The sequence below is a fragment of the Aethina tumida genome, chromosome 1 (genome assembly GCF_024364675.1).
Source record: "Aethina tumida isolate Nest 87 chromosome 1, icAetTumi1.1, whole genome shotgun sequence".
Classification (NCBI taxonomy): domain Eukaryota; kingdom Metazoa; phylum Arthropoda; class Insecta; order Coleoptera; family Nitidulidae; genus Aethina; species Aethina tumida.
Window position 1 is genome coordinate 8,294,305 of NC_065435.1, and position 26,360 is coordinate 8,320,664.

At 29.6% G+C, this 26,360-nt stretch overlaps 1 protein-coding gene across 2 annotated transcripts in view; it reads left to right on the forward strand.

Moving 5' to 3' along the window:
• Positions 1-25,934, forward strand: part of LOC109596301 (E3 ubiquitin-protein ligase RNF220) — a 103,731-nt gene extending 77,797 nt beyond the window's left edge. For both annotated transcript variants that reach the window (XM_049970766.1, XM_020011816.2), the window contains 4 exons: positions 24,328-24,692; positions 24,750-25,229; positions 25,288-25,362; positions 25,439-25,934. In XM_049970766.1, the coding sequence (XP_049826723.1) occupies positions 24,328-24,692; positions 24,750-25,229; positions 25,288-25,362; positions 25,439-25,510 (992 nt within the window). In that variant the 3' untranslated portion in view covers positions 25,511-25,934. The remainder of the gene's footprint in view (positions 1-24,327; positions 24,693-24,749; positions 25,230-25,287; positions 25,363-25,438) is intronic.
• Positions 25,935-26,360: the final 426 nt, after the last annotated feature.

The window sequence follows — 26,360 nt, forward strand, 5'->3', positions numbered from 1 at the left end:
CATTTGAAATATATAAAAAGATAATAATTTTTGAAACCCACAAGATATACATATTATATTAGATATTTGAAATATAAAGAACTTTTACAAACAAACCTCTTTGTTTAAGTATCTTATTCTGGTGAATTTGAGACACCCTGTACATATGGTACAGACATTTTCTTGTACCTCTTAGAAACCTAATTTTGTCCACTACACTTAATCCAGTAATTTAATTATTTAATTATTTTCAAGATATACAATTTTTAAATATGATTTTTAAAATTTAGACATTTGAAATATAAAAAAATTTAAATTTTTGTAAATCCTAAAGATATACAAATTATGACTCTTTTATTCGATATTTTATAAGATTAATAAATTTACAATATGTACAAAATTGTCTTTAGTTATATATTTATTTACAAGATATACAATATATTATTTTTTACCATTTCTAAGATTTGGAACATTTGAAACATATAAAAAAATAATAATTTTTGAAACCCATAAGATATACATATTATATTAGATATTTGAAATATGAATAACTTTTACAAAATTACATTTTATATACAATATTTAAAAAAAAAATCAATATATTTAAATTTAATGTCTAAAATTGTACTATTTAGACTTTTGATATATAAAAAAATTAATAACTTTTTCAAAGATTTATAAATTTACAATATGTAAAAATATTTAAATTTCATCACTTTTTGTACAATTTTTTTAAACCTTGTCTATTTTCAGACAAACTTAACTATGATTTCCATTTAATATAAGAAGTTAATCCATTATCTTAAAATGTTAAACAGATAATTAATGATATATACATATTTTTAAAAACCACTTTGTTTAGGTATTTTATCCAGGTGAATTTGAGACACTATGTACATATGGTACAGACATTTTCTTGTACCTCTTAGAAGCCTAATCTTGTCCACTACACTTAATCCAGTACGACCGGTCGAGGTGAAATTTAATTAAAAACACAAATTAAAGTCGCAGGGATAATCCCTCAGAATTTTCAAAAAAAAAAAGAAAGAATAATCCAACAACAGGATTTGGCCGGGATAAACGGCCCGATATTGTTGTCCGTCCGTTTTGAATATTGAAGTGTCCAGTCCGTGGAGGGCCCGCCGTTCTCCTTACATAAAAACTAGAATACTAAATTTGATTGACAATATAAGAATCAAAAAGCTGGTAAAAGGATCATTCCTTCATCTGATCTGACCGTCTGATCCGTGTTGACATTCAAATTTCCCCCCGCTTTGAATACGGCCCGGGAATATAATAAAACACATCCACTGTTTGAGTGACAGGGGTGCGGGTATATATGGGCTCTTGGGCGACGACTTGGAAAATAACATCCGAATTTTATAACTCAACAATCGTATCGACCACCTTTTTTTATCTTATTGTTATATATAAAAAAAAATTCACCGGCGTGTGTGTGTGTGTTTGTTGGGCCAACAAATATTGAGACCTTAGATCCAATATTATTCTTATCTACACCTACAATCCTCTTGAATCAATTTAAGATTCCTAAATTATGCACTAAATTAACTAAAAATTCTTTTGTTAGATATTTAGAATTAAAAGATAGATTTATAAACTTACAATAGGTAAGTTTTTTATGTAATTTATTTATTGTTCATTTCTAAGATTTGAGATATGCAATATTTAAATTTGATGACTAAAATTTAGATATTTAGATATTTGAAATATAAAAAATTAAGAACTTGAAAACTTCAAGATATACAAATTATCCCTTTTTTATTATATTTTATTATATATACAAACTTACAATATATACAAAAATTGGTTTGTATTATGTAATTTTTATTTACTAGAATTTAAGATATACAATATTTAAATATGATTTCTAAAATTTAGGTATTAGGTAAATTATTATTTTTTTAAATCCTAAAGATATACAAATTATGACTTTTTTATTATATATTTTATAAGATTAATATATTTGCAATATGTACAAGATTGGTTTTTGTTATATATTTATTTACAAGATTCAACAAGATATACAATATTTTATTATTATTATATCATTTCTAAGATTTGGGTATATAGGCATTTGAAATATAAAAAAATTTAATAATTTTTGAAACCCTCAAGATATACAAATTATATTAGATATTTAGACATTTGAAATAGAATATTTGAATTAAATATACTAATTATCGCATTTTTATACTTTTTTATAAGATATAAAAACTTACCATATATACACGTTTTTATTATGTAAATTTTATGTATAATATTTTAAAAAATTTCAAGATATGCAATATTTAAATTTGATATCTAAAATTGAGGTATTTAGACATTTTAAATATAAAAAATTAAAGAACTTTTGAAAACTTCGAGATATACTAATTATCTTTCTTTTATTATCTTATAAGAAACTTACAATATGTACAAAATTGGTTCTTATTATGTAAATTTTATTTAAAAGAATTTAAAAATTTAATAATTTTTTATATCTTCAAGATATACAAATTGTCTCTTTTTTATTATATTTTTTATAAATTTACAATATATAGATATATTAAGATATACAATGTTTTCAAAGTGTGAGATTATTATTGCATAAAATTCATAAAATTTAATTTTTTGTTTATACAAGTTTTACAAAATTTAGAAGAATTTAAACTTTTCAAGATATACAATATTTAAATACGATTTCTAAGATTTAGGTATTTGAAATATAAAAAAAATAATTTCAGAAATCTTCAAGATATAAAAATTATTATTATTTTTATTCTTATTATATTTATAAATTTATCATATATACAAAATATTTAAATTTAATGTCCAAAATTTAGATATTTAGAATATTAAAAAAAAATTAAAAGCTTTTGATATCTTCAAAATATCCTAATTATATGTTTCTTTATTAAATTAAAATATAAAAAAATTAAGTATGTAGATGTTAATGTAGATTGCAAATTATTGTTGCCTTACACATTTTTTATCTACAAAAGTTACAAGATATACAAGGTTTAAAAAAGTAGTTTGTTTTAAGTTTTGAGATTTTAAAGAACAGAATTAAGAAATGTGTTTTTTTCAGATGTTTAAAATATTAAGATATACTAATGTAGTTCTTAGATTTGTAAGATATGTCATAATTTTTTATTGGTTTTTCTTAAATTTAAAGATATTTAAGATATACAGTATTTAAATTAGTATTTTTAAGATTTAAGCATTTAAAATATTAAAATTTCTAAGACATACTTTATATGATGTATTTATAAAATTTACAAAATTTGTATATTGTATATCTTTATAATGTATTTCTGTTTTTATAATTTTTAAATTTGCAAAATGTTCAAGATCTACAAGGTTTACAAATTTATTGCTACCTTCATTAAATTTTATTTTAATAATCTTTCAGATTTCAATAAGAATTTTCAAGATTTAAAAATGTTTTATAATATTTGTATAATTTTACTTACATATTCAAAGATTTATTAGATATAGAAATTATTTTTTTATAAAAAAGCAACAAATTGAATTTGTTGATTAACCAAAGATGATTGCTATTGTATTGAATATAAATGACTCTAGCAAACGAGTGTAGCATTCGTTGAAATTAATATGGAATCTAAATGAAATATAAAACGGTCGATGTCTCATAGTTGATGTAACTTTAAACCATACCCTTTTAAAACACATTGTGCAAAATAAGTTCGGTTATCAGAGTTTTCCCCGAGTAAAAATGATGTAAAAGTTGCCTTTTCATTCAGTATACGTGTCTGACGCGGGTGTGCAAGTCATTAGGAATATTACAAACGGAAAACTAAATCGTGACGCGCCATATGGTTTGAAAACCGACAGGCACACGGGCAAGTCCGCTACAACATAGCTGCAGCTACAGTAGTGTGAACGTACGGTGGGGCGCACGACTGGCTAATTTGCTGCGGTCCTGCGGTATCATTAGCAGGATTGACATCTCTCGTTCTCCTAACTCCCATTTACCTATTTCACTTCCCCTTTCCATGTCAACATCGATTATGAATTTACAAATTGCTGACCCAAAACACACTTTTATTTACACGATTGGTTTTGGTGTTTGGTGTGTTGCTCTTTAAATAATTCCAACTACACAATTTTAACAAGCTTTGGGGTGTTTGGACAAAAAATGTGATCAGATTTTGAAGGTTGTTTGTCGAAAAGTTTTTGAAGGTGGTCTGGAGAAGACCGCGAACGACTTATTCAGTCCTTTCTCCAGAGATTTTGGCACACCTTCAAAATATATTGAATATTTTTAACCCTGTACACCAAAAATCAATGAAATCTGACCACTGGGGTCTATATGATTTTGAAGGTTTGTCGAAGAGTTTTTGAGGATGATCTGGAAAAGGTCGTGAACGACTGACGAGAGGATTACAGAAGAAGAGAGGCTTCTTAACGTGCTAAATATTTTTCATAAAATCCGTGTTTCCTCTCAATTTGAGACATTGTCAAAGATTGGAATGGTATAAAGAACAACAGCTTTGAAGTATGGAATGGATTAAGGTCATATTAAGTGATAAATCCCAATTTTGTGTGGTCATGGATAATGTCAGACGCAGAAGAAGAAGTAGTAGCCAGTGTTCTTTAATTTTAGAGATAATTTGACCAGTCAGGGGTACATATGGAACTCCATTTGTTACCCTACCTTAGTAGCCTTCAAAATCCAATTTTCCTGCAGCGACTGTTACTTTGTAGTGTGTCCTACATTCAAATGTAAATTTGGTGCCAGGGCCACCAATATCTCTAAACTTATCACTTGTGGAACAACACAGGCAGGAGAATTTAGTCCTATCTCCAGAGATTTTGGCACACATTCAAAATATATTGAATATTTTTAACCCTGTACACCAAAAATCAATGAAATCTGACCACTGGGGTCTATGTGATTTTGAAGCTTTGTCGAAGAGTTTTTGAGGATGATCTGGAAAAGGTCGTGAACGACTGACGAGAGGATTACAGAAGAAGAGAGGCTTCTTAACGTGCTAAATATTTTTCATAAAATCCGAGTTTCCTCTCAATTTTAGACATCGTCAAAGATTGGAATGGTATAAAGAACAACAGCTTTGAAGTATGGAATGGATTAAGGTCATATTCAGTGATAAATCCCAATTTTGTGTGGTCATGGATGATGTCAGAAGCAGAAGAAGTAGTAGTAGTCGGTCTTCTTTAATTTTAGAGATAATTTGACCTGTCAAGGGTACATGTGGAACTCCATTTGTTACCCTAACTTAGTAACCTTCAAAATCCAGTTTTCCTGCAGCGACTGTTACTTTGGAGTGTGTCCTACATTCAAACATAAATTTGAAGCTATGACCAGCAATATCTCTAGACTTATCACCTGTGCAACATCACAGACAGGAGAATTTAGTCCTACCTCCAACGATTTTGGCACACCTTCAGAATATATTCAATATTTTTAAACCTGTACACCAAAAATCAATGAAATCTGACCACTGGGGTCTATGTGATTTTGAAGGTTTGTCGAAGAGTTTTTGAGGATGATCTGGAGAAGGTCGTGAACCACTGACGAGAGAATTACAGAAGAAGGGAGACGTCTTACCGTGCTAAATATTTTTCATAAAATCCGTGTTTCCTCTCAATTTGAGACATTGTCAAAGATTGAAATGGTATAAAGAACAACAGCTTTGAAGTATGGAATGGATTAAGGTCTTATTCAGTGATAAATCCCAATTTTGTGTGGTCATGGATGATGTCAGAAGCAGAAGAAGAAATGGTAGTCGGTCTTTTTTAATTTTAGAGATAATTTAACCAGTCAGGGGTATATGTGGAACTCCATTTGTTACCCTACCTTAGTAGCCTTCGAAATCCAATTTTGTCCTACATTCAAATGTAAATTTGGTGCTATGGCCAGCAATATCTCCAGACTTATCACCTGTGGAACATCACAGACAGGAGAATTTACACACCTTCAAAATATATTGAATATTTTTGTCTCTGTAAATCAAAAATCAATTAAATCTGACCACTGGTGTTCTATTTTCCGTGTCGCTGAGTATATTTTTAGACGAAGTAACACACCTGTGTAACAGCAAATTAACGACGTTGACAGACCAAACTGCAGTAAAACCAACAATGCCAATTTTATGGCTGTATACCAGCGGAGGAAATTAATAAAGCACGCATTAAAATCAATAGCTGATTTATAAAAAAAGCTTTAATTAGACTGGTGGAAATTTTAATTAAATCGGGGCCCTCAAGTGGGGGGATAAAATATCGTCTTTGTAACGAAAGAATGATTCCGGTAGCTAATGTAACATTGAGAATTCCGTAATCCGGCTATTTAGCATATGCTTGAAGGAGTAACTGATCTGGCAAACTCAAATATTTTTTCGACCCTTTTAACAAGCCCATAAAGGGGCATAATAAAAAGGCAAAAAGAATGAGAAAACCACGCTTTACCTCAGTCACTAGATCAAATACGGCAATTTATTCAACCTTTTATGAATAAATTACAAATGAAAATTCCTGTTTTCTTCCCCTTCCTTGGTGCTTGGAAAACGAAGGAAAAGTCGACAATAGAAACGAACGTAATTCGTCAAGCATTGTTAATACAATTATAGATCAATCCATTTCGACTGGAATCCGGCTACATTATTAAATTAGCCTGTGCCGGCCAATTAAATTCCGGCTAATTGAGTGATATAAGGACCCGAGTCTTAACTGACCACCGACCAGAACAATCTTTGTTCATACATCAAACGCCGAAGACAAAATCCTTCCTTCGCCCGGCTTGGCTGAAATTTCATTTCACCGGGTGTGCAATCGATTTTGGTCATATTTCAGTGGCATTTTAAAACGTCTTTTTATTGAATATAATGCGTCAACATTTCCACCCCTACGCACACACATATATATGTGTGTGTGTATATATATAAAAGGCAGGATTACGAAGGGGGTAGAAATATAAGTTATAATTTGGTTGACGTATCCGAAACAAAAATATGCATATGTAAAAAAGTGTTTCCCCTATTGTGTCAAAAAAAAAAAAAAAAGAAAAAAAACGAAACAAGGAAACAAGTTCGTATGTTAGGGATTTCGTCGGTTATTTCAGTTGGTGTTTTACATCAAACGCCCGTTCGCACCTCCGAAAGCATAGTAAATCCTTTCCCGGGATTTGTAAACGAGTTCAGGACTAAACGTTTTGTATGTATGACTGACCATTTATCATTCCGCAAAACCCCCCTGCCCGACGTCTGCGTCTCTCTACAGCCGCCCCCTTAAAACGCTACCCTCTAACGGAGCGGTCCGTCTCCACTTTGCACTCTAACACCGCAAATTTGAACCTCTCACATTCCCGTCATAACTCGCACAACGTTTCCTCGCACATATTTTCCTTAGATTTGAACCGCACTGCTTGTTGCTCTCGCCACCTCGTGCCGGTCTACGTTTTGTAATTCAATCGGTGACGTGGATGTTCCCTTTTTTACGTGACGGACTTTTAATTTGATTGTTGACGTTTTTTTTTTCCGGCTGAAATTTCCATTTGTATATCTGATGGTGTCATATCTATTTATATAAATTTATCTGAAAACTAACTTTAGACACAAATTAAAGACTTAATTACATTTTAATGATTATTAAATTAATTTTGACATATGTAATTTCACATAACGTTAAACTAAATTACGAATGAAATTTTAATGATACTCCAATTTATGAATAGTTTGTAGGTTTATTAAACTTAATAATAATATTTTAGAGTCTAATTAAACATTTAATTAGATTATGATGTTATCATTTAATTTTGATATTTCCAATTTCTTAACATTTTATTATTTCAAGCAGGCCTTAACAAGGGCCTACTAAATTATTTTATTAAATTAAACAAATTTCAAATGTAACAAAAACATTCATAATACTACAATGACCAAAAATTGTTTTGTTGACGATTTTTTCAATTATTTTAAAGGTTGTTGATGCATTAAACTTAAAAATAATATTGTGGAGGCAAATTAAACATTTAATTAGATTATGTTATCATTTAATTTTAATATTTCCAATTTCTTAACATTTTATTATTTCAAGCAGGCCTTAACAAGGGCCTACTAAATTATTTTATTAAATTAAACAAATTTCAAATGTAACAAAAACATTCATAATACTACAATGACCAAAAATTGTTTTGTTGACGATTTTTTCAATTATTTTAAAGGTTGTCGATGCATTAAATTTAAAAATAATATTGTGGAGGCAAATTAAACATTTAATTAGATTATGTTATCATTTAATTTTAATATTTCCAATTTCTTAACATTTTATTATTTCAAGCAGGCCTTAACAAGGGCCTACTAAATTATTTTATTAAATTAAACAAATTTCAAATGTAACAAAAACATTCATAATACTACAATGACTAAAATTGTTTTGTTGACGATTTTTTCAATTATTTTAAAGGTTGTCGATGCATTAAATTTAAAAATAATATTGTGGAGGCAAATTAAACATTTAATTAGATTATGTTATCATTTAATTTTAATATTTCCAATTTCTTAACATTTTATTATTTCAAGCAGGCCTTAACAAGGACCTACTAAATTATTTTATTAAATTAAACAAATTTCAAATGTAACAAAAACATTCATAATACTACAATGACCAAAAATGGTTTTGTTGACGATTTTTTCAATTATTTTAAAGGTTGTCGATGCATTAAATTTAAAAATAATATTGTGGAGGCAAATTAAACGTTTAATTGGATTATGTTATCATTTAATTTTAATATTTCCAATTTCTTAACATTTTATTATTTCAAGCAGGCCTTAACAAGGGCCTACTAAATTATTTTATTAAATTAAACAAATTTCAAATGTAACAAAAACATTCATAATACTACAATGACTAAAAATTGTTTTCTTGACCATTTTTTCAATTGTTTTAAAAGTTGTTGATGCATTAAGCTTAAAAATAATATTGTGGAGGCAAATTAAACATTTAATTAAATTATGTTATCATTTAATTTTGATATTTCCAATTTCTTAACATTTTATTATTTTAAGCAGGCCTTAACAAGGGCCTACTGAAATATTTTATTAAATTAAACAAATTCAAATGAAACAAGAACATTTGTTATACTACAATGACTAAAAATTGTTTTTTTGGCCATTTTTTCAATTATTTCAAAGGTTGTTGATGCATTAAACTTAAAAATAATATACATTAAACTAAAAAATAATATTGTGGAGGCAAATTAAACATTTAATTAGATTATGTTATCATTTAATTTTGATATTTCCAGTTTCTTAACATTTTATTATTTCAAGATTTGAAGCAGGCCTTAACAGGGGCCTACTAAAATATTTTATTAAATTAAACAAATTTCAAATCAAACAAGAACATTATAATATTACAATGACTAAAAATTATTTTCTTGACCATTTTTTCAATTGTTTCAAAGTTTGTTGATGCATTAAACTTAAAAATAATATTGTGGAGACAAATTAAACGTTTAATTAGATTATGTTATCATTTAATTTTGATATTTTCAATTTGTTAACACTTTATTATGTGTATTATTACATTTCATTAAATTAAAATTCTGAAATAAAAAACAGTAGGGTGAATATTATTTCGCCGACAATTTTTGAACAGTTTCAAAAGTTGTGGGTGCATTAAAGGAAAGAATAATACCACGTCCTTGGTTTATATTAGACGGCAGATTCGCAAGTTGAGTCTGATGAGGTATTGATGATTCTAACGTGTCGGTGCCAGCTGAACCAATTACGTTTTACAAATCCTTTTGAAAACCACACTCCCTGTGGTCCCAGTGCACTTGATCCCCCGGATTACCGGTTCAGCATAGCGAAACCCTGATTTTCTGCCGCTTTACGTGTGCGGTTATACGCGGTTATACAGCTGTTGACACTTTAGATAATAGCCAACACTTATCTGCATGTAGATCGTTATTTAAATCGACAAAAAAAACTTAATAGTTTTTGCGGCTTACACTTACATCGGTCCGCCTCCGCCCAAATCCAACCTCGGGTGTTTTATTAATTGTTTACATTAATGGGATGCTTGTCGATCCCGGGTTTTTTTCTATCTTGGCACATGGGACCGACCATTTGTTTCAGCGAATCGCCGCTGAAACATCTGACGTTCGAAACTTACAGTTTTAACTGTGAAATATTATTTGTTGGAAGTTAGTCACTTTTTATTTGTACTTAGCTCTTAACTGAGTCTTTATTTAAGTCTGGCCTTAATAGGACCTTCTCTTTTTTGTGTTACAATACAAATAATTTATTTCTTAAGCAATTAAAATGATGCTAGTTTTATAATACATAAGTTAAAACGTTTGTATTATCTTAATTTGGTCATTTTTTCATGAAATTGACTTTTTATATCAGTTAATGCATAAAGATATACAGTGGTGGAAAAATTGTACAAATATTCCACACTATTTTCCACCACTGTAAGTATCAAATTATTAAAAGTAACATCGTTCAATTTTAATTTGATGTATTTTGAAGTAGTTCTAAATAAAAACAATTCTTTATAAATTCTGTTGTGTTTGTTATGACTGTTATTGTTTTATAGACGTTTGGTGACAGTACAATGAATAAAATATACAGAATCCCAAATAAATTCATAACTAAATGTATGTATATGAGCAGCTCTATAAAATAAATCCATGTAGAGGATGGAGAAATGTCTTAACATAAAGTTGTATGATATTGTTTCCAACTCGTAGACTTAACAGAGCGGTTTTGTCGGTTTCGTAAAATTTGCGGAAGGCAATGGAGTGCGGCTCATTTCCTTCAATGCCTCATAACTATCTTCCACACTCACATATTCCCATATTCGCACACACTAGTTATGGAGGAGCAGGACCCCAAAAAAAAACTTCGCCGTCCCTTACATGCAAAGACCATCATTTGAATTTTTAAAGCTCGTTATTCACCATCATCACCTACTAACGCGGGAATATATTTTACTTACATGATACTATACAGGACGATCCGTTTTTAACGATGTTACATCGAGAATATCAAATTCAGTCCGTGTACCAAACTCCACCCTCGAATCCTCGAATCTGGAGATTTTCGTCAAATTAAATTTTTTAACCTCTTGCTACTCAAAGACATAAAAACCTGAGAGGATTAAAAAAAAAAAAATTGTGAAGTAATAGCGGGAATATTTTAATTGGGGGTAGATATCGACGCAGGGAGGGTAAATCTTGAACCCGCAGGTGTGTTATGCGGGCTACATCGATGTTTCAGACAAATCCTCCAATCTGCCCCTTGTGACTATTAACATGACAAATGCTAATATATTTCAGCGGATAAAACAGATCTGGCTGATGTATTTTTCTGTTTTTCAACCTTTCATTCAAAATGTTTCCCTTCTACTGTTTTATAGGAGCACATTTTAAATCAACGAGGTACGTTTAACCCATTTGAATAAAATAAAAAATTGAATATATTTCTAAAACCAGTCTTAAAACAAATTAGAAATAGTTTAAATTGTAAGTAAGCCTTATTTTTAGTTTAGTTTAGTTATTATTCTCGTGAAATTATCAACTGGAAATCTTTTTTTAAGACATACATACATAAACATACATAAAATTGTGTATTTATAGATATGGTTAAGGTTCTCATTAAGACCTGTCTGAATAAAATAATAAAATGTCTGTATTTACAAAACCACTATTAAAAATTCTGCAATTGTACATTTAAAAACAAATTACTAATAGTTTACAACTGTAGACAACAACCAGAACAAATAACACAATTTTTAAAAACTATTTAGACTTAGGCCTTTACTAAGGCCTACCTAAAAATAATGAAATTAAAATTGCTTGATTTAATTGACATATAATTTTTAATAAATAAACCTATTTTTTTGCATCAAATTGTATAAAACAGTTAATTAATAAAGCCTTTCTGAAATAATGAAACTTACTTTATGAAGTACTGATATTAAACAATTTTTTAACATACCTAAATATTATCTGTAATATGTTTTTAATATTTTACTTATAAATTAATTATTTTTGTTAAATTATCAACTGTATTTTTTTAAAAACTTGTTAAAATTGTGTATTTATAGATATGGTTAAGGCTCTCATTAAGGCCTGTATGAATAAAATAATAAAATGTCTGTATTTACAAAACCAGATTTAAAAATTCTGCAATTGTACATTTAAAATCAAATTATTAATAATTAAAAACTGTAGGTAACAACCAGAACAAATAACACAATTTTTAAAAACCATTTAGACTTAGGCCTTTACTAAGGCCTATCTAAAAATAATGAAATTTAAATTGCCTGATTTAATTGACATATAATTTTTAATAAATAAACATATTTTTTTTCATCAAATGGTATAAAACAGTTAATTAATAAAGCCTTTCTGAAATAATGAAAGTTACTTTATGAAGTACTGATATTAAACAATTTTTTAACATACCTAAATATTATCTGTAATATGTTTTTAATATTATACTTATAAATTAATTATTCTTGTTAAATTATCAACTGTATTTTTTTAAAAACTTGTTAAAATTGTGTATTTATAGATATGGTTAAGGCTCTCATTAAGGCCTGTATGAATAAAATAATAAAATGTCTGTATTTACAAAACCAGATTTAAAAATTCTGCAATTTAATTTATATATAATTTAATTATATATTTAATATATTTAATATATAAACCTAATTTTTTTACATCAAAATGGTATAAAACAGTTAATTAATAAAGCCTTTCTGAAATAATGAAACTTACTTTATGAAGTACTGATATTAAACAATTTTTAACATACCTAAATATTATCTGTAATATTTTTTTGATGTTATACTTATAAATTCATTATTCTTGTTAAATTATCAACCGTATTTTTTTAAAAACTTGTTACATTTGTCTATTTATAGACATAGTTAAGGCTCTGATTAAGGCCTGTCTGAATAAAATATTGAAACGACTATTTACAAAACCAGTATCAAAAATTCTGTTGTTATTGACATATAATTTTTAGTAAATTAACCTAATTTTTTTGCATCAATTGATATAAAACAGTTAATTAATAGAGCCTTTCTGAAATAATGATGATATTAAACAATTTTTTAACATACGTAAATAGTACCTGTAATATTTCTTTTGTTATTATACTCGTTAAATTAAAACCTGTTAAAATTGGGTATTTATAGAAATGGTTTAAGCATTGATAAAGATTTTACTTAATAAAATAGAAAAATGAATATATTGAATTCAGAATTAAAATTTTCAAATTTTCAAAAACATTTTTTAAAATTGTTTTATCATAAATATATTATCCAAGTTCACTAGTAAAACTAAATAGTATACAATTCCACATTTAAAAGCACATTAATATTAGTTTAAAACCCGAGATGATAATTAAAAGAAACACGCGACAATAATGATGCAACATTTAATTAAAAATAAACTAAATAGCAAAATCTTAATTTGAGTTGATCGAAAGTTTCAGTGTTGAGTATGGTTATTCAAAGAAAGTCAGATTATTAGGGAAGTTGCGGGAAGTCCTTGGGGTTGGTTTGAAAATGTTCTGCAACAGCTGTTTGTAGTATGTTCTACCACACGATTACTTCGATATAGGACCCCAAATGAAGGTCTAAGATTTATTGCTACTCAAAATTAACGTAAAGGGTTCATTTAGCCTAATTAATTTTACATTCTTAACCGCCTTGACAAACATTACCAATGATATTTCCCTCGCCCCCAAAATCGTTCCGTTACCCCGTCATTTTAATTCGTTTTATGTCCGGGCAACTTTTGGCTAATCCTCAAAATAAAATCGGCGGTGTCATATATCCAAACACACAAGTCACGAGTCAATATTTTATTGTGCGTAATTAGCGCGTGCCACGGGGCGACGCAGGGGTGGTCGGAATTGCATCTTTCCGCACCGTTTTTAGTTTATAAATTCAAATGATGGATTGTTATTGTTGTTGTACCGTTGTCTATTTAGTAACGCTTGTTCGGGCGAATTTGCGATGCCGATCACGTGTGCACTAAAACCAGCCAATCTCCACTGTCCATCCTGCGTTCGCCCTCTTTTCAAACATTGTTTAGCTGTATAAATCCCTATGTCATTTTTTTCCCGGATTATCCCTACTGTCTCCGAAAGCCACTTACAATCACGCCACTTTTTATGAACACATAAACTCACTATATTGCGAAAATTTAAGAACGACAAATTCCCATCCCCTAAAACGGGTATGATCAGAAAGACGTACAATTTTTAAATTACTATTGGTCAAAAAGTAATTTAACGTTTATTTTATAAAATAGCTTTCATTCAACAAAAGTTTGCCAAAGGTTTACAAGTAAATTCTTGCCAGGAGAAAAAAATTCGTTCTATTTCTCAAAATTACCTAATTTTGTTATGGCTTTGACATACATTGTTGGTTTGACACTAAAAGACAAAATTTAAACTTGTCCATCTAAAAAAATCAAAGATAACTGAAATAATTTTTGTACTTTAATCAAACTAATCCAGAAAGTAAATATATACCCTTAAAAATTTTGTTAATAAACCCTCGTTCTATTTCTTCCAAATTACCTAATTTTATTGTCAGTTCAATTTGTGGCTTTAACAATAGCTTATATTCTTGGTTTGGTACTAAAAGCCAAAATTTAAGGATATCCATCTAAAAAAAATCAAAGATAACAGAAATAATTTCTGTAGTTTAATCAAACTAATGCAGAAAGTAAATATATACCCTTAAAAATTTTGATAATAAAACCCTCTATTTCTTCCAAATTATCTAATTTTGTTGACAGTTCAATTTATGGCTTTGACAATAGCTTACATTGTTGGTTTGGCACTAAAAGACAAAATTCAAAGCTACCTGAAATAATTTCTGTAGTTTAATCAAACTAATCCCGAAAGCAAATATGTTCCCTTAAAAATTTTGATAATAAAACCCTCGTTCTATTTCTTCCAAATTATCTAATTTTGTTGTCAGTTCAATCTATGGCTTTGACAATAGATTATATTGTGGGTTTGGCACTAAAAGACAATATTTAATGATGTTCATCAAAAAAAATCAAAGATAACTGAAATAATTTCTGTAGTTTAATCAAACTAATCCCGAAAGCAAATATGTTCCCTTAAAAATTTTGATAATAAAACCCTCGTTCTATTTCTTCCAAATTATCTAATTTTGTTGTCAGTTCAATTTATGGCTTTGACAATAGATTATATTGTTGGTTTGGCAGTAAAAGACAAAATTTAAGGATGTCCATTTAAAAAAAAAATATCAGTGTAAAAAAAGTTTAAAATTATATACTTGATTTTGCATTTATTTGATTCATAAACCAAACCAAACTGTAAAATATTGTCAAAATCACAAATTGTACTGACAATAAAAAGTGACATAAAACCCTTGTTATGTATTGTCAGTTCAATTTATGACTTTGACAATAGTATACATTGAATGTTTGACACTAAAAGACAATATTTAAGAATATCGATGTAAAAAAATTTAAGATTATATATTTGATTTTGTATTTATTTGAATGATAAACCAAACCAAACTGTAAAATATTGTCAAAATCACAAATTGTACTGACAATAAAAGAGCGACATCTTAGTGGAACTAAAACTAGGGTTTTATCTTGCATTTTTTAAGTCCATATTTAATTTTGAATTAGTTTGACCGAATAAAAGAGTTCACGTAGGCTCTTTTTGATTTTTTTTAGTTGGACATTCTTAAATTTTTACCTTTCAGTATCAAACCAACAATGTAAAATAATGCGAAAGTGACATTTTTAATTGATGGCATCCTAAATTAATGGGCTGTAAATTTTTTATAGCCCCATAAACTATTAAACAAATATTTGACTTAACAATGAAGAACCGTCACAGAGCGAATTAATATTTTTCGGCCGCGTAAACCGTAAAACGCATTTACGTGATTACCACTCGCTAATATTCATAATCGAAATCAATTAGTAAAATGCGAAAGGGCGTGAAGTAATTAACATGACGTTCGAACAACGTTAAATGATGAGCGTGCGTTGAAAAAGTTGATAAAAACATTGTAATATTGATAACGGTGGCTGTAATATACAAAGTAATGTGTACATACAGAAGCACAACTGTCTATCAATAACACGATTAGGGCTTAACACCATATGTTGCTAAATACATACCTGTGAACACTGGTGTCTCGCTACCCTGAAATCCATCTTATTTAAACTGGAATTTGTATGTTTTTGATGTGTCGGGCTTTATATCGAGTTTATGCCAGTTCCTATTTTCCTGCTTTTGCTACAGGTAATTTATAACAACGGGAAAGCGTTAATTATTATTAAATTATGTGCCGAAAAAAGCATTTTAACCTTTTTAGTTCATGATTTATATGAGTAAATTTGCATTTTAACTGTATATGTCCAAAAGAGTTCAAAAATTAACTTAAATGCCTTTGGTGAATATGCTGTAAGTGATGAAGTCACAAGATTTGGTCAGTCTGAAAGTGACTGCGCTGAAGATGAGCAACGTCAAGATAGTGCTAAAAACTGTACCAACGAAAAAATGAAGTAATATCTCGTGAAAAATCGTCGTGCAACATGTCTGGTAATAACCCACTCATTAAACTGCGATGAATCAACCATTAAAACAGGTTTTATACAATTAATTTCATTAGAAAGTTGAACAAATCGATTCCTCATAAATTAAGTGAGGTTAGGTGTTTGATAGTTGTCAATTCTCTTCTTGTATGCACCGCAAATGAGCCTTTTATTGGTCTTATTATTCCATTCGACGAAAAATAAGTTGATCACGACAATTTGGGCTCATCTGGGCAGTGGCTTGAAGCTGGTAAACCTAGTAGATCCTTTATTACCCAACAAGAGCATTAATTATTATTAAATTATGTGCCAGAAAAAATATTTTACCTTTTTGGTTCATGACTTATATGAGTAAATTTGCATTTTAACTGTATATATCCAAAGGAGTTCAAAAATTCACTTAAAGGCCTTTGGAGAATATGTTGTAAGTGATGACGTCACAAGATTCAGTCAGTCTGAAAGTGACGTTTGATGCGCTGAAGATGAGCAACGTCAAGATAGTGCTAAAAGCTGTACCAACGAAGAAATGAAGTAATATCTCGTGAAAAATCGTCGTGCAACATGTCTGGTAATAACCCACTCATTAAAGTGCGATGAATCAACCATTAAAACAGGTTTTATACAATTAATTTCATTAGAAAATTGGACAAATCGATTCCTCATAAATTAAGTGAGGTTAGGTGTTTGATAGTTGTCAATTCTCTTCTTGTCTGCACCGCAAATGAGCCTTTTATTGGTCTTATTATTACATTCGACGAAAAATAAGTTGATCACGACAATTTGGGCCCATCTGGGCAGTGGCTTGAAGCTGGTAAACCTAGTAGATCCTTTATTACCCAACAAGAGCGTTAATTATTATTAAATTATGTGCCGGAAAAAGTATTTTATCTTTTTGGTTCATGACTTATATGAGTAAATTTGCATTTTAACTGTATATATCCAAAAGAGTTCAAAAATTCACTTAAAAGTCTTTAGAGAATATGCTGTAAGTGATGACGTCACAAGATTTAGTCAGTCTGAAAGTGACGTTTGATGCGCTGAAGATGAGCAACGTCAAGATAGTGCTAAAAGCTGTACCAACGAAGAAATAAAGTAATATCTCGTGAAAAATCGTCGTGCAACATGTCTGGTAATAACCCACTCATTAAAGTGCGATGAATCAACCATTAAAACAGGTTTTATACAATTAATTTCATTAGAAAGTTGAACAAATCGATTCCTCATAAATTAAGTTAGGTTAGGTATTTGATAGTTGTCAATTCTCTTCTTGTATGCACCGCAAATTAGCCTTTTATTGGTCTTATTATTCCATTCGACGAAAAATAAGTTGATCACGACAATTTGGGCTCATCTGGGCAGTGGCTTGAAGCTGGTAAACCTAGTAGGTCCTTTATTACCCAACAAGAGCATTAATTATTATTAAATTATGTGCCAGAAAAAATATTTTACCTTTTTGGTTCTTGACTTATATGAGTAAATTTGCATTTTAACTGTATATATCCAAAAGAGTTCAAAAATTCACTTAAAGGCCTTTGGAGAATATGCTGTAAGTGATGACGTCACAAGATTCACTCAGTCTGAAAGTGACATTTGATGCGCTGAAGATGAGCAACGTCAAGGTCGTGCTAAAACCTGTACCAACGAAGAAATGCAGTAATATCTCGTGAAAAATCGTCGTGCAACATGTCTGGTAATAACCTACTCATTAAACTGCGATTAATCAACCATTCAAACAGGTTTTATACAATTAATTTTATTAGAAAGTTGGACAAATCAATTCCTCAACAATTAAGTGAGGTTAGGTGTTTGTCAATTCTCTCCTTGTATGCACCGTAAATGAGCCTTTAATTGATTTTATTATTACATTCGACGAAATATAAGTTAATCACCACAATTTGGGCCTATCTGGGCAGCTGATAAACCTAGTAGATCCTTTATTACCTAACAAGAGGCCAAATAATCAATGTAAGTGTCCATTTCTGGCAAATTAACCAAATATACTCAAAGTCTATTGTCAAAGTTATAAATTGAACTGAAGTTTATCTAAAATAATCAAAGGTGATTTAGATAATTCTTTGTTTAATCAAACTAACCCAAAATCAAATATATACTTTTAAGAATTCCAATTATACAACCCCCTAAATTGCCCAATTTTGTTGTCAGTTCAATTTATGGCTTTGAGAATAGTTTACATTGTTGATTTAACACTGAAAAACAAAGTATAAGAACGTCCATGTAAAAAAAATCAGAGATGACTCAAGTAATTCCTGTTCTTCAGTCAAACTAATACAAAATCGAATATGTACTTTTAAAAATTCCAATAATATAATCCTTGTTTTACTTCTTCAAAATTATCTAATTTTATTGTCAGTTCAATTTATGGCTTTATGGATTTGACACTAAAAAAACAAAATATTAAAATGTCCATCTAAAAAAATCAAAGATGACTTAAATAATTCCTGTTGTTCAATTAAACTAATCCAAATCAAATATGTAATATATTTAAAAATTCCAATAATAGAACCCTTGTTTTACTTCTAAATTGTCTAATTTTGTAGTCCCTACAATTTATGGTTTTACAATAGTTTATATTGTTGTTTTGACACTAAAAAACAAAATATAAGAATGTCTATCTAAAAAATCAAAGATATCTTAAGTAATTCCTGTTGTTCAATCAAACCCTTGTTTTACTTTTTCTAAATTGTCTACTTTTGTTGTCAGTTCAATTTATGGCTTTGACAATAATTTACATTGTTGGTTTGGCACTGAAAAACAAAATATAAAAATGTTTATCTAGAAAAATCAGAGGTAACTAAAATAACTCATACTGTTTAATCAAACTAATCCAAAATCAAATGTGTACTTGAAAAAATTCGATAATAAAACCCTCGTTCCAGCAAACTGACAATTTTTGTTATCAGTACAAGTTTTCAATACATATGTTATATGCAATTTCAAGTTGTAATTACTGTACATCGATAATCACTAACATACTGTTAGATACAAGTTAGAATTACGTTGACAAAATTAATATAATAACTTTAGTTAATTAAAACACCTGTTTTCCACTGTTTTTGTATAATATAATGGTATCGGTGTTGACATTCTTTGCCATAATTGGTCAAGTTGCTCCGAGCAGCAATAAAATTTTAAAGCAACATCTTCGACTTGTGAAAATACAAGTTTTTGCTAGGGCATTTTATAAAATTAATACTAGCCAAGTTATTATAACATAAAACAAGAGCATCGGAAGGTGAATGACAGCTGTCATCTTAACTGGTTTTTACTGCACGGACACGCTGATTGTTTTGATAAATTCCACTCGTTATTAAAATAACATTAACGACCTTAAATAACTTTATTTACAATTATATTCTTTTCGAGACATGCCACTGCCGGGACGTATTGATATAAATAATTGCGGAATTTATTGCTTGTTCGTCAATTTGCACAAAACAAAATTGCGGCCTTCTTCTCGTTCTTCTTTTTTTTTTTTTTGTTTTGTTTTTGCTTTTGTTTTCGTTGTAGAAAGCGGACGTCGACGTCTCAATCACGAGAACCGGACCGAGAAATTGGCTCTGGTGTTTAAAACCAGCTCATCTCGGTGACAATTCATTTCTTATTCGGTTTGCGACAACTTTCTTCATCTTATTTTTGAAGTGTTGGTTTTTTGGCGACAATAATTATAATTTATTAATGCTGCTTTTTGTAAGTAGAGTATTTTTTAAGAAATTCTTTAATTCTTCAACTAAACAGGACAAAAACTGTTGTGCCTTTCTTCTAACACTAATCTTAAGGAAAATGTTACGATGACGTCTCAAATGAGAGGAAATAAAGGGTAAGAAATAGAAATCAATAGGTGAGGAGAATTATGGTTCAAAAATAACATGGTAAACGTTTATGGGATTTGTGTGAGGTATTATATGGAATGTGTTAGGCATAAGTTGGGCAATAATTGAGAATAACCTGATTCATTATAAGTATTAGGGTCTTAGTTACACTAGTTCGGGCTTACATGAGGATTAGGAACAATCGATTGGGAACGAATGCGAAATTGTAAATCAAGACAGTGTGGGATAACAATAGCCCGACTAAAATGTAGGTGCTGCTTTAAAGTGTTAAGACACCAGCATATTTGGAGCCCCGGTGTAAATTTCAAGTGATGTGATGACTTAAGCTTATTTTATCCCCTTTTAGCCGTTGCTGATTTACGTTTTAGGGTACAAACGGGCACACGGGCACGGTCTAGTCAAGCAATTAACAAGGTTAGCGGAGCTAATCCCATGAATGATGTTCCTATCTGACTGATTGCAATATCTCTCTCTCTGCTAACTCAAATACTCGAATCCAATACGATGTCCACCAGATTTCGACTGAAAGACACATGCTTTTTCCAATTTATCAAAGCTATCTTAATTACAACTAACAACATTTAATTATATCATTTTTACATTTACCATTTCTTCTATAATGAATCATACGAAATTTCCTAATCTAAAAAAAATAAAAAGAATTATATCTTTTTATTCCTGTATAATATTAAATCTTTTTATTTTATTAAGTTTTAGAAATGTGTTTAATTAAATTTATTCTAAAATGTATAAAAAATTCTGTACCTGCTTTTTATAAATTCAAATTTTTGAAACAAATTACTTAAAAAATATTATAATTAAGAAGGCAACTACTGAAAGATGTACAAAAAGTGTTAGTAGTAGTTTCAGTTTAATTAGATTTAATCTGAAAAGTATAAAAAGTTCTGTACCAGTCTTTCCAGCTTTTTATAAATTCAAAATTTAGTATTAAATTTTAAAGTGGATAATAATAAACTTAAATATTGACAATTTGACAACAAATGTGAAACAAATTACTTAAAAAATATTGTAATTAAGAAGGCAAGTACTGAAAGTTGTACAAAAAGTGTGACTAGTAGTTTCAAGTTAATTAAATTTATTCTGAAAAGTATAAAAAGTTCTGTACCAATCTTTCCTGTTTTTTATAAATTCAAATTTTAGTAATAAATTTTAAAGTGGATAATAATAACATAAATATTGACAGTTTGACAACAAATGTGAAACAAATTACTTAAAAAAATATTATAATTAAGAGGGCGAATACTGAAAGATGTACAAAAACTGAATAGTATTTTCAATTTAATTAAATTTATTCTGAAAAGTATAAAAAGTTCTGTTCTAGTCTTTCTTGCTTTTTATAAATTCAAATTTTAGTAATAAATTTTAAAGTGGATAATAATAAATATAAATATTGACAATTTGACAACAAATGTGAAATAAATTACTTAAAAAATATATAATTAAGAAGGCAAATACTGAAAGATGTACAAAAAGTGTGAGTAGAAGTTTCGATTTAATTAAATTTATTCTGAAAAGTATAAAAAGTTCTGTACCAGTCTTTCCTGTTTTTTATAAATTCAATTCTTAGTAATAAATTTTAAAGTGGATAATAATAATAATATTGACAATGTGACAACAAATGTGAAGCAAATTACTTAAAAAATATTTAATTAAGAAGGCAAATACTGAAAGATGTACAAAAAGTGTGAGTAGTAGTTTCAATTTAATTAAATTTATTCTGAAAAGTATAAAAAGTTCTGTACCAGTCTTTCCTGTTTTTTATAAATTCAAATTTTAGTAATAAATTTTAAAGTGGATAATAGTAACATAAATATTGACAATTTGACAACAAATGTGAAGCAAATTACTTAAAAATATATAATTAAGGAGGCAAATACTGAAAGATGTACAAAAAGTGTGAGTAATAGTTTCAATTTAATTAAATTTATTCTGAAAACTATAAAAAGTTCTGTACCAGTCTTTTTTGTTTTTTATAAATCCAAATTTTAGTAATAAATTTTAAAATGGATAATAATAAACATAAATTTGACAATTTGGCAACAAATGTGAAACAAATTACTTAAAAAAATATTATAATTAACAAGGCAAATACTGAAAAATGTACAAAAAGTGTGAGTAGTAGTTTCAATTTAATTAAATTTATTCTGAAAAGTATAAAAAGTTCTGTACCAGTCTTTCCTGTTTTTTATAAATTCAAATTTTAGTAATAAATTTTAAAGAAGATAATAATAAACATAGATATTGACAATTTGACAAGAAATGTGAAACAAATTACTTAAAGAAATATTATAATTAAGAAGGCAAATACTGAAAGATGTACAAAAGGTATTAGATTCAATTTAATTAAATTTATTCTGAAAAGTTCTGTAATAGTTTATTCTATTTATTATAAATTCCAATTTTATTAAATTTTAATAAACAATTTAAAATCAAAGAAGAAACGATATACTTTTAAAAAAATAAATTGTAAATAACGAAATAACGATGCAAATACAAAAGGTGTGAGTACTAGATTCAATTTAATTAAATTTATTCTGAAAAGTTCTGTAATAGTTTATTCTATTTATTATAAATTCCAATTTTATTAAATTATAATAAACAATTTAAAATCAAAGAAAAAACGATATACTTTTAAAAAAAATAAATTATAAATAACGATGCAAATACAAAAAGATGTACAAAAAGTGTGAGATATAAAGCAAATTTAAAAATAAAAATAAATCATGAATAAGTTGATTGGCCGTTTGTTTGAATATCGTTAAAAAGCTAATAAACAATAATTTTAATAAGACTTTGAAGTGTGGATTAAGGACTGGGGTGGAAATTCAGATTATGGCGTGAAGGCTTTTAGACAATTTGAAGCGAGTGCTCCGAAATACTTGTTAGCCCACTTACTGTTTATAACAGATTTAATTAATTAATTTAGACTTTCTTACAGCCTTTTCCTAATCTTACAGCCAGTTATTACTTTGTAAGTATAATAACTGTAACACTACTCGACAATTTGAAAATTAATATCTTCATAAAATGCTCCCTACTGAGACTGCCATCATTTAGAAGGCGTATGGTGCCCTTATGAAAGCTTATGTTCTTATAACATGGGCCTACACGCAATAACAATACCTGTAGACACCCTACAATTTATGACGCTACTTATTTTTATAGAATTACCCCAAATAACAATAAAATATGTCGTAAAATAAACCGACAGAAAGATTACAATCGTATATACCACACAAATCAAATAATACTAATTATATACCCTCTCCTAAACTGTTTCATACATTCGACTTGATTCTTAAATAAGTCATCAATTTTGAACATTGTACGAGAAAAATTTAAGTGCCGGATACAAGGGATGATAGTTTTTGGGTCAGATTGGGAATTAATGGCTTTATATACCTCGCAGTGTCCGGCAGCGTCAAACTTTGTTAATATCTTGTTGTTTTGTAGTCAGTTTAGGCTCGTGATGGGAAAATAAATCGCCGTTTGACCCTCACCATTAAAGTTGCGACTTCTTACATATTTATACGTCGTAAAAACGGGTGATAATGACAATTAGTTGTGAACGTTCTAGTTATCGATTATCGCTTTTTATCATATTATTGTTTCGTAATAAAGTTAATCAGATATTGGACAAGCTCTAATGATTTTGTAATTAATTTACTGTCAATCGAAAAACCCACATGTCTCCCATTTAGATTAAACCCTACGTCTGACAGGTATAAGATTACAACATCTGGCCACCTTGGATTTTTATTAATCTGTAATTGATTAAACCGTTCATCTAAAAACTAAGCCCCGATTTCGATCAATAATTCATACACGGGTCTCCCAAAACCAACTACTTAACTAACACCCGTTTTGCTTCAGACATCGTGTTAAACAAGAAAAAACGCGACCCATCCAGTTGTCCGGTGTGCGGCCTGACAATCTCCCCCGGCGACCTAGAGACCCACTTCATGCACGAACTGGAACGACTTTACAAGCTCAACGGTACCGGAATAGCGTCGACGAGGAAACGACGCCCGGAGCCGGGCAGACCTCAGGCGCTTCCAGGCGACCATGGACCGGACGGCAGATGGGAGACTTTCCAGAGGATAAAGACGAACAGACAGGGACGGTTGCGGTTGAAGATACGCAAACGCAAAAACGACGACAACTGTGCCATCTGCACCGACAGGCCGCACAGAACGCAGGAGGAGATCAACTTACACGTGGAACAATGCACCAGGAAGGTACGTCTTTTGGCTTCTTCGTTTTTGAGTTGCTCTACATTACGCGTTACCCAACAGAACGCCATGAACGACGAGGATGAAACAGTGGACGTGGAAGGCGACTCAGAGTTGGAAGATTGGTCGGAGGTGCAGGCGAGAAGGGCTGCAGCTTTGGTGGGTACCATTCCGAGCAGTACTGGAAGAACAACGGAGATCGATAACGAAGCCGACGACGTGATCGTCGACGGTGATGATCCGGAGGAACACAGCTTCGGTCCTTCTCAATACACCGAATCAGACGTCGTGGTTAAAGAGACCAAAGAGAAGGACGGTCAATCGCAGGTAGCTACTGTTAACTCCACAGGCGACGTCGAAGTGAAGGTGGAAAGTAACGGCCAACAGTGCGATAGTAACGTCAGTACGTCTGACGCTGAACCAAGTAGTAGAATTCAATTAATAGAAGAACTGAGGAATAGAATTCGACAGTTGGAGGCTGAAGGGGGAGGCGAGACCGCCACAAGTACAGACCCGGAGGATTATAAATGTTTAATTTGCTTGGTAAGATTTATTGCTGGCGGTGTCGAGACTGATTTACTGATTTTTAAATTTGTTACAGGAGCATTACAAGAAGCCCGTAATATCGACAGTTTGTTGGCACGTTCATTGCGAGGAGTGCTGGTTGCACACACTGGTAAGTTTTGTTTCATTTTTATTATCCTCCACTAAACATCAATCTAATATTAATTAATTTTATTATAATTTTGCAGGGGAGCAAAAAGGTGTGCCCGCAGTGCAGTATGATCACTTCCCCAACAGATCTCCGTCGTATTTTTATGTAAACGATATTGACGTATATCCAATAAACTACTAAACGTTAAAAGAAATGTTTCATGCACCGTACTTATATAACTGCACTAATTAATATAGAAGAACAGCTTAACATACCTATTCCTTAAAAAAATACTGTATAACCCCTGATCTATATATGTCTCTTTGGAAATTTCTATTATTTCTTTTCAAACTTCATCGAAAAGTGTAAACAAATTTGTTAATTAAAAACTTGTTATGATATTAGGATGTATGTAGGTTGGTAGAGTTTTTCATTTCTGAATGGTATATATCCGAAAATGATATTTGTATTATTTATGACATATATCTTATTTTATTTGATGTTATTTTTAAATTATTTACTATCTTTATAATTATGTAATATAAATATTTATGTTGTTTGTAACTATTATTATATGTTAAAATTGTATCATATAAAACATGTACATTTTATGTAGATATCCAATAAATGTCTATATCCAAACATCTAGTTTATTTTTTCATCACTATCATTTTTAATGATGAATGTTTTCCAAACAAATTGGTAAGTAGCAATAGAATTATTCTTAATGAAGTAATTAACACACACATACAGAATATTAAATACTACATTTTTCTAATCAATACATGGACGGTCCTCCCTTGGTCTACAAACAGCTTCCACCCTCTTTGGCATACTCAAAATTAGTGAACGTATAAATCCATAGCTCCCCATTCCTTTCCAAGAGATTAGTTTTTCTAAATTTTGAGACTGGGGGTTTACAGTGTAAATGTATCTATGAATAGAGTCCCATACGCGTTCAATTGGATTGAAGCCTGGTGAAAGTGGGGACTACTTCAGCCGAGTAATGTCACTATCAA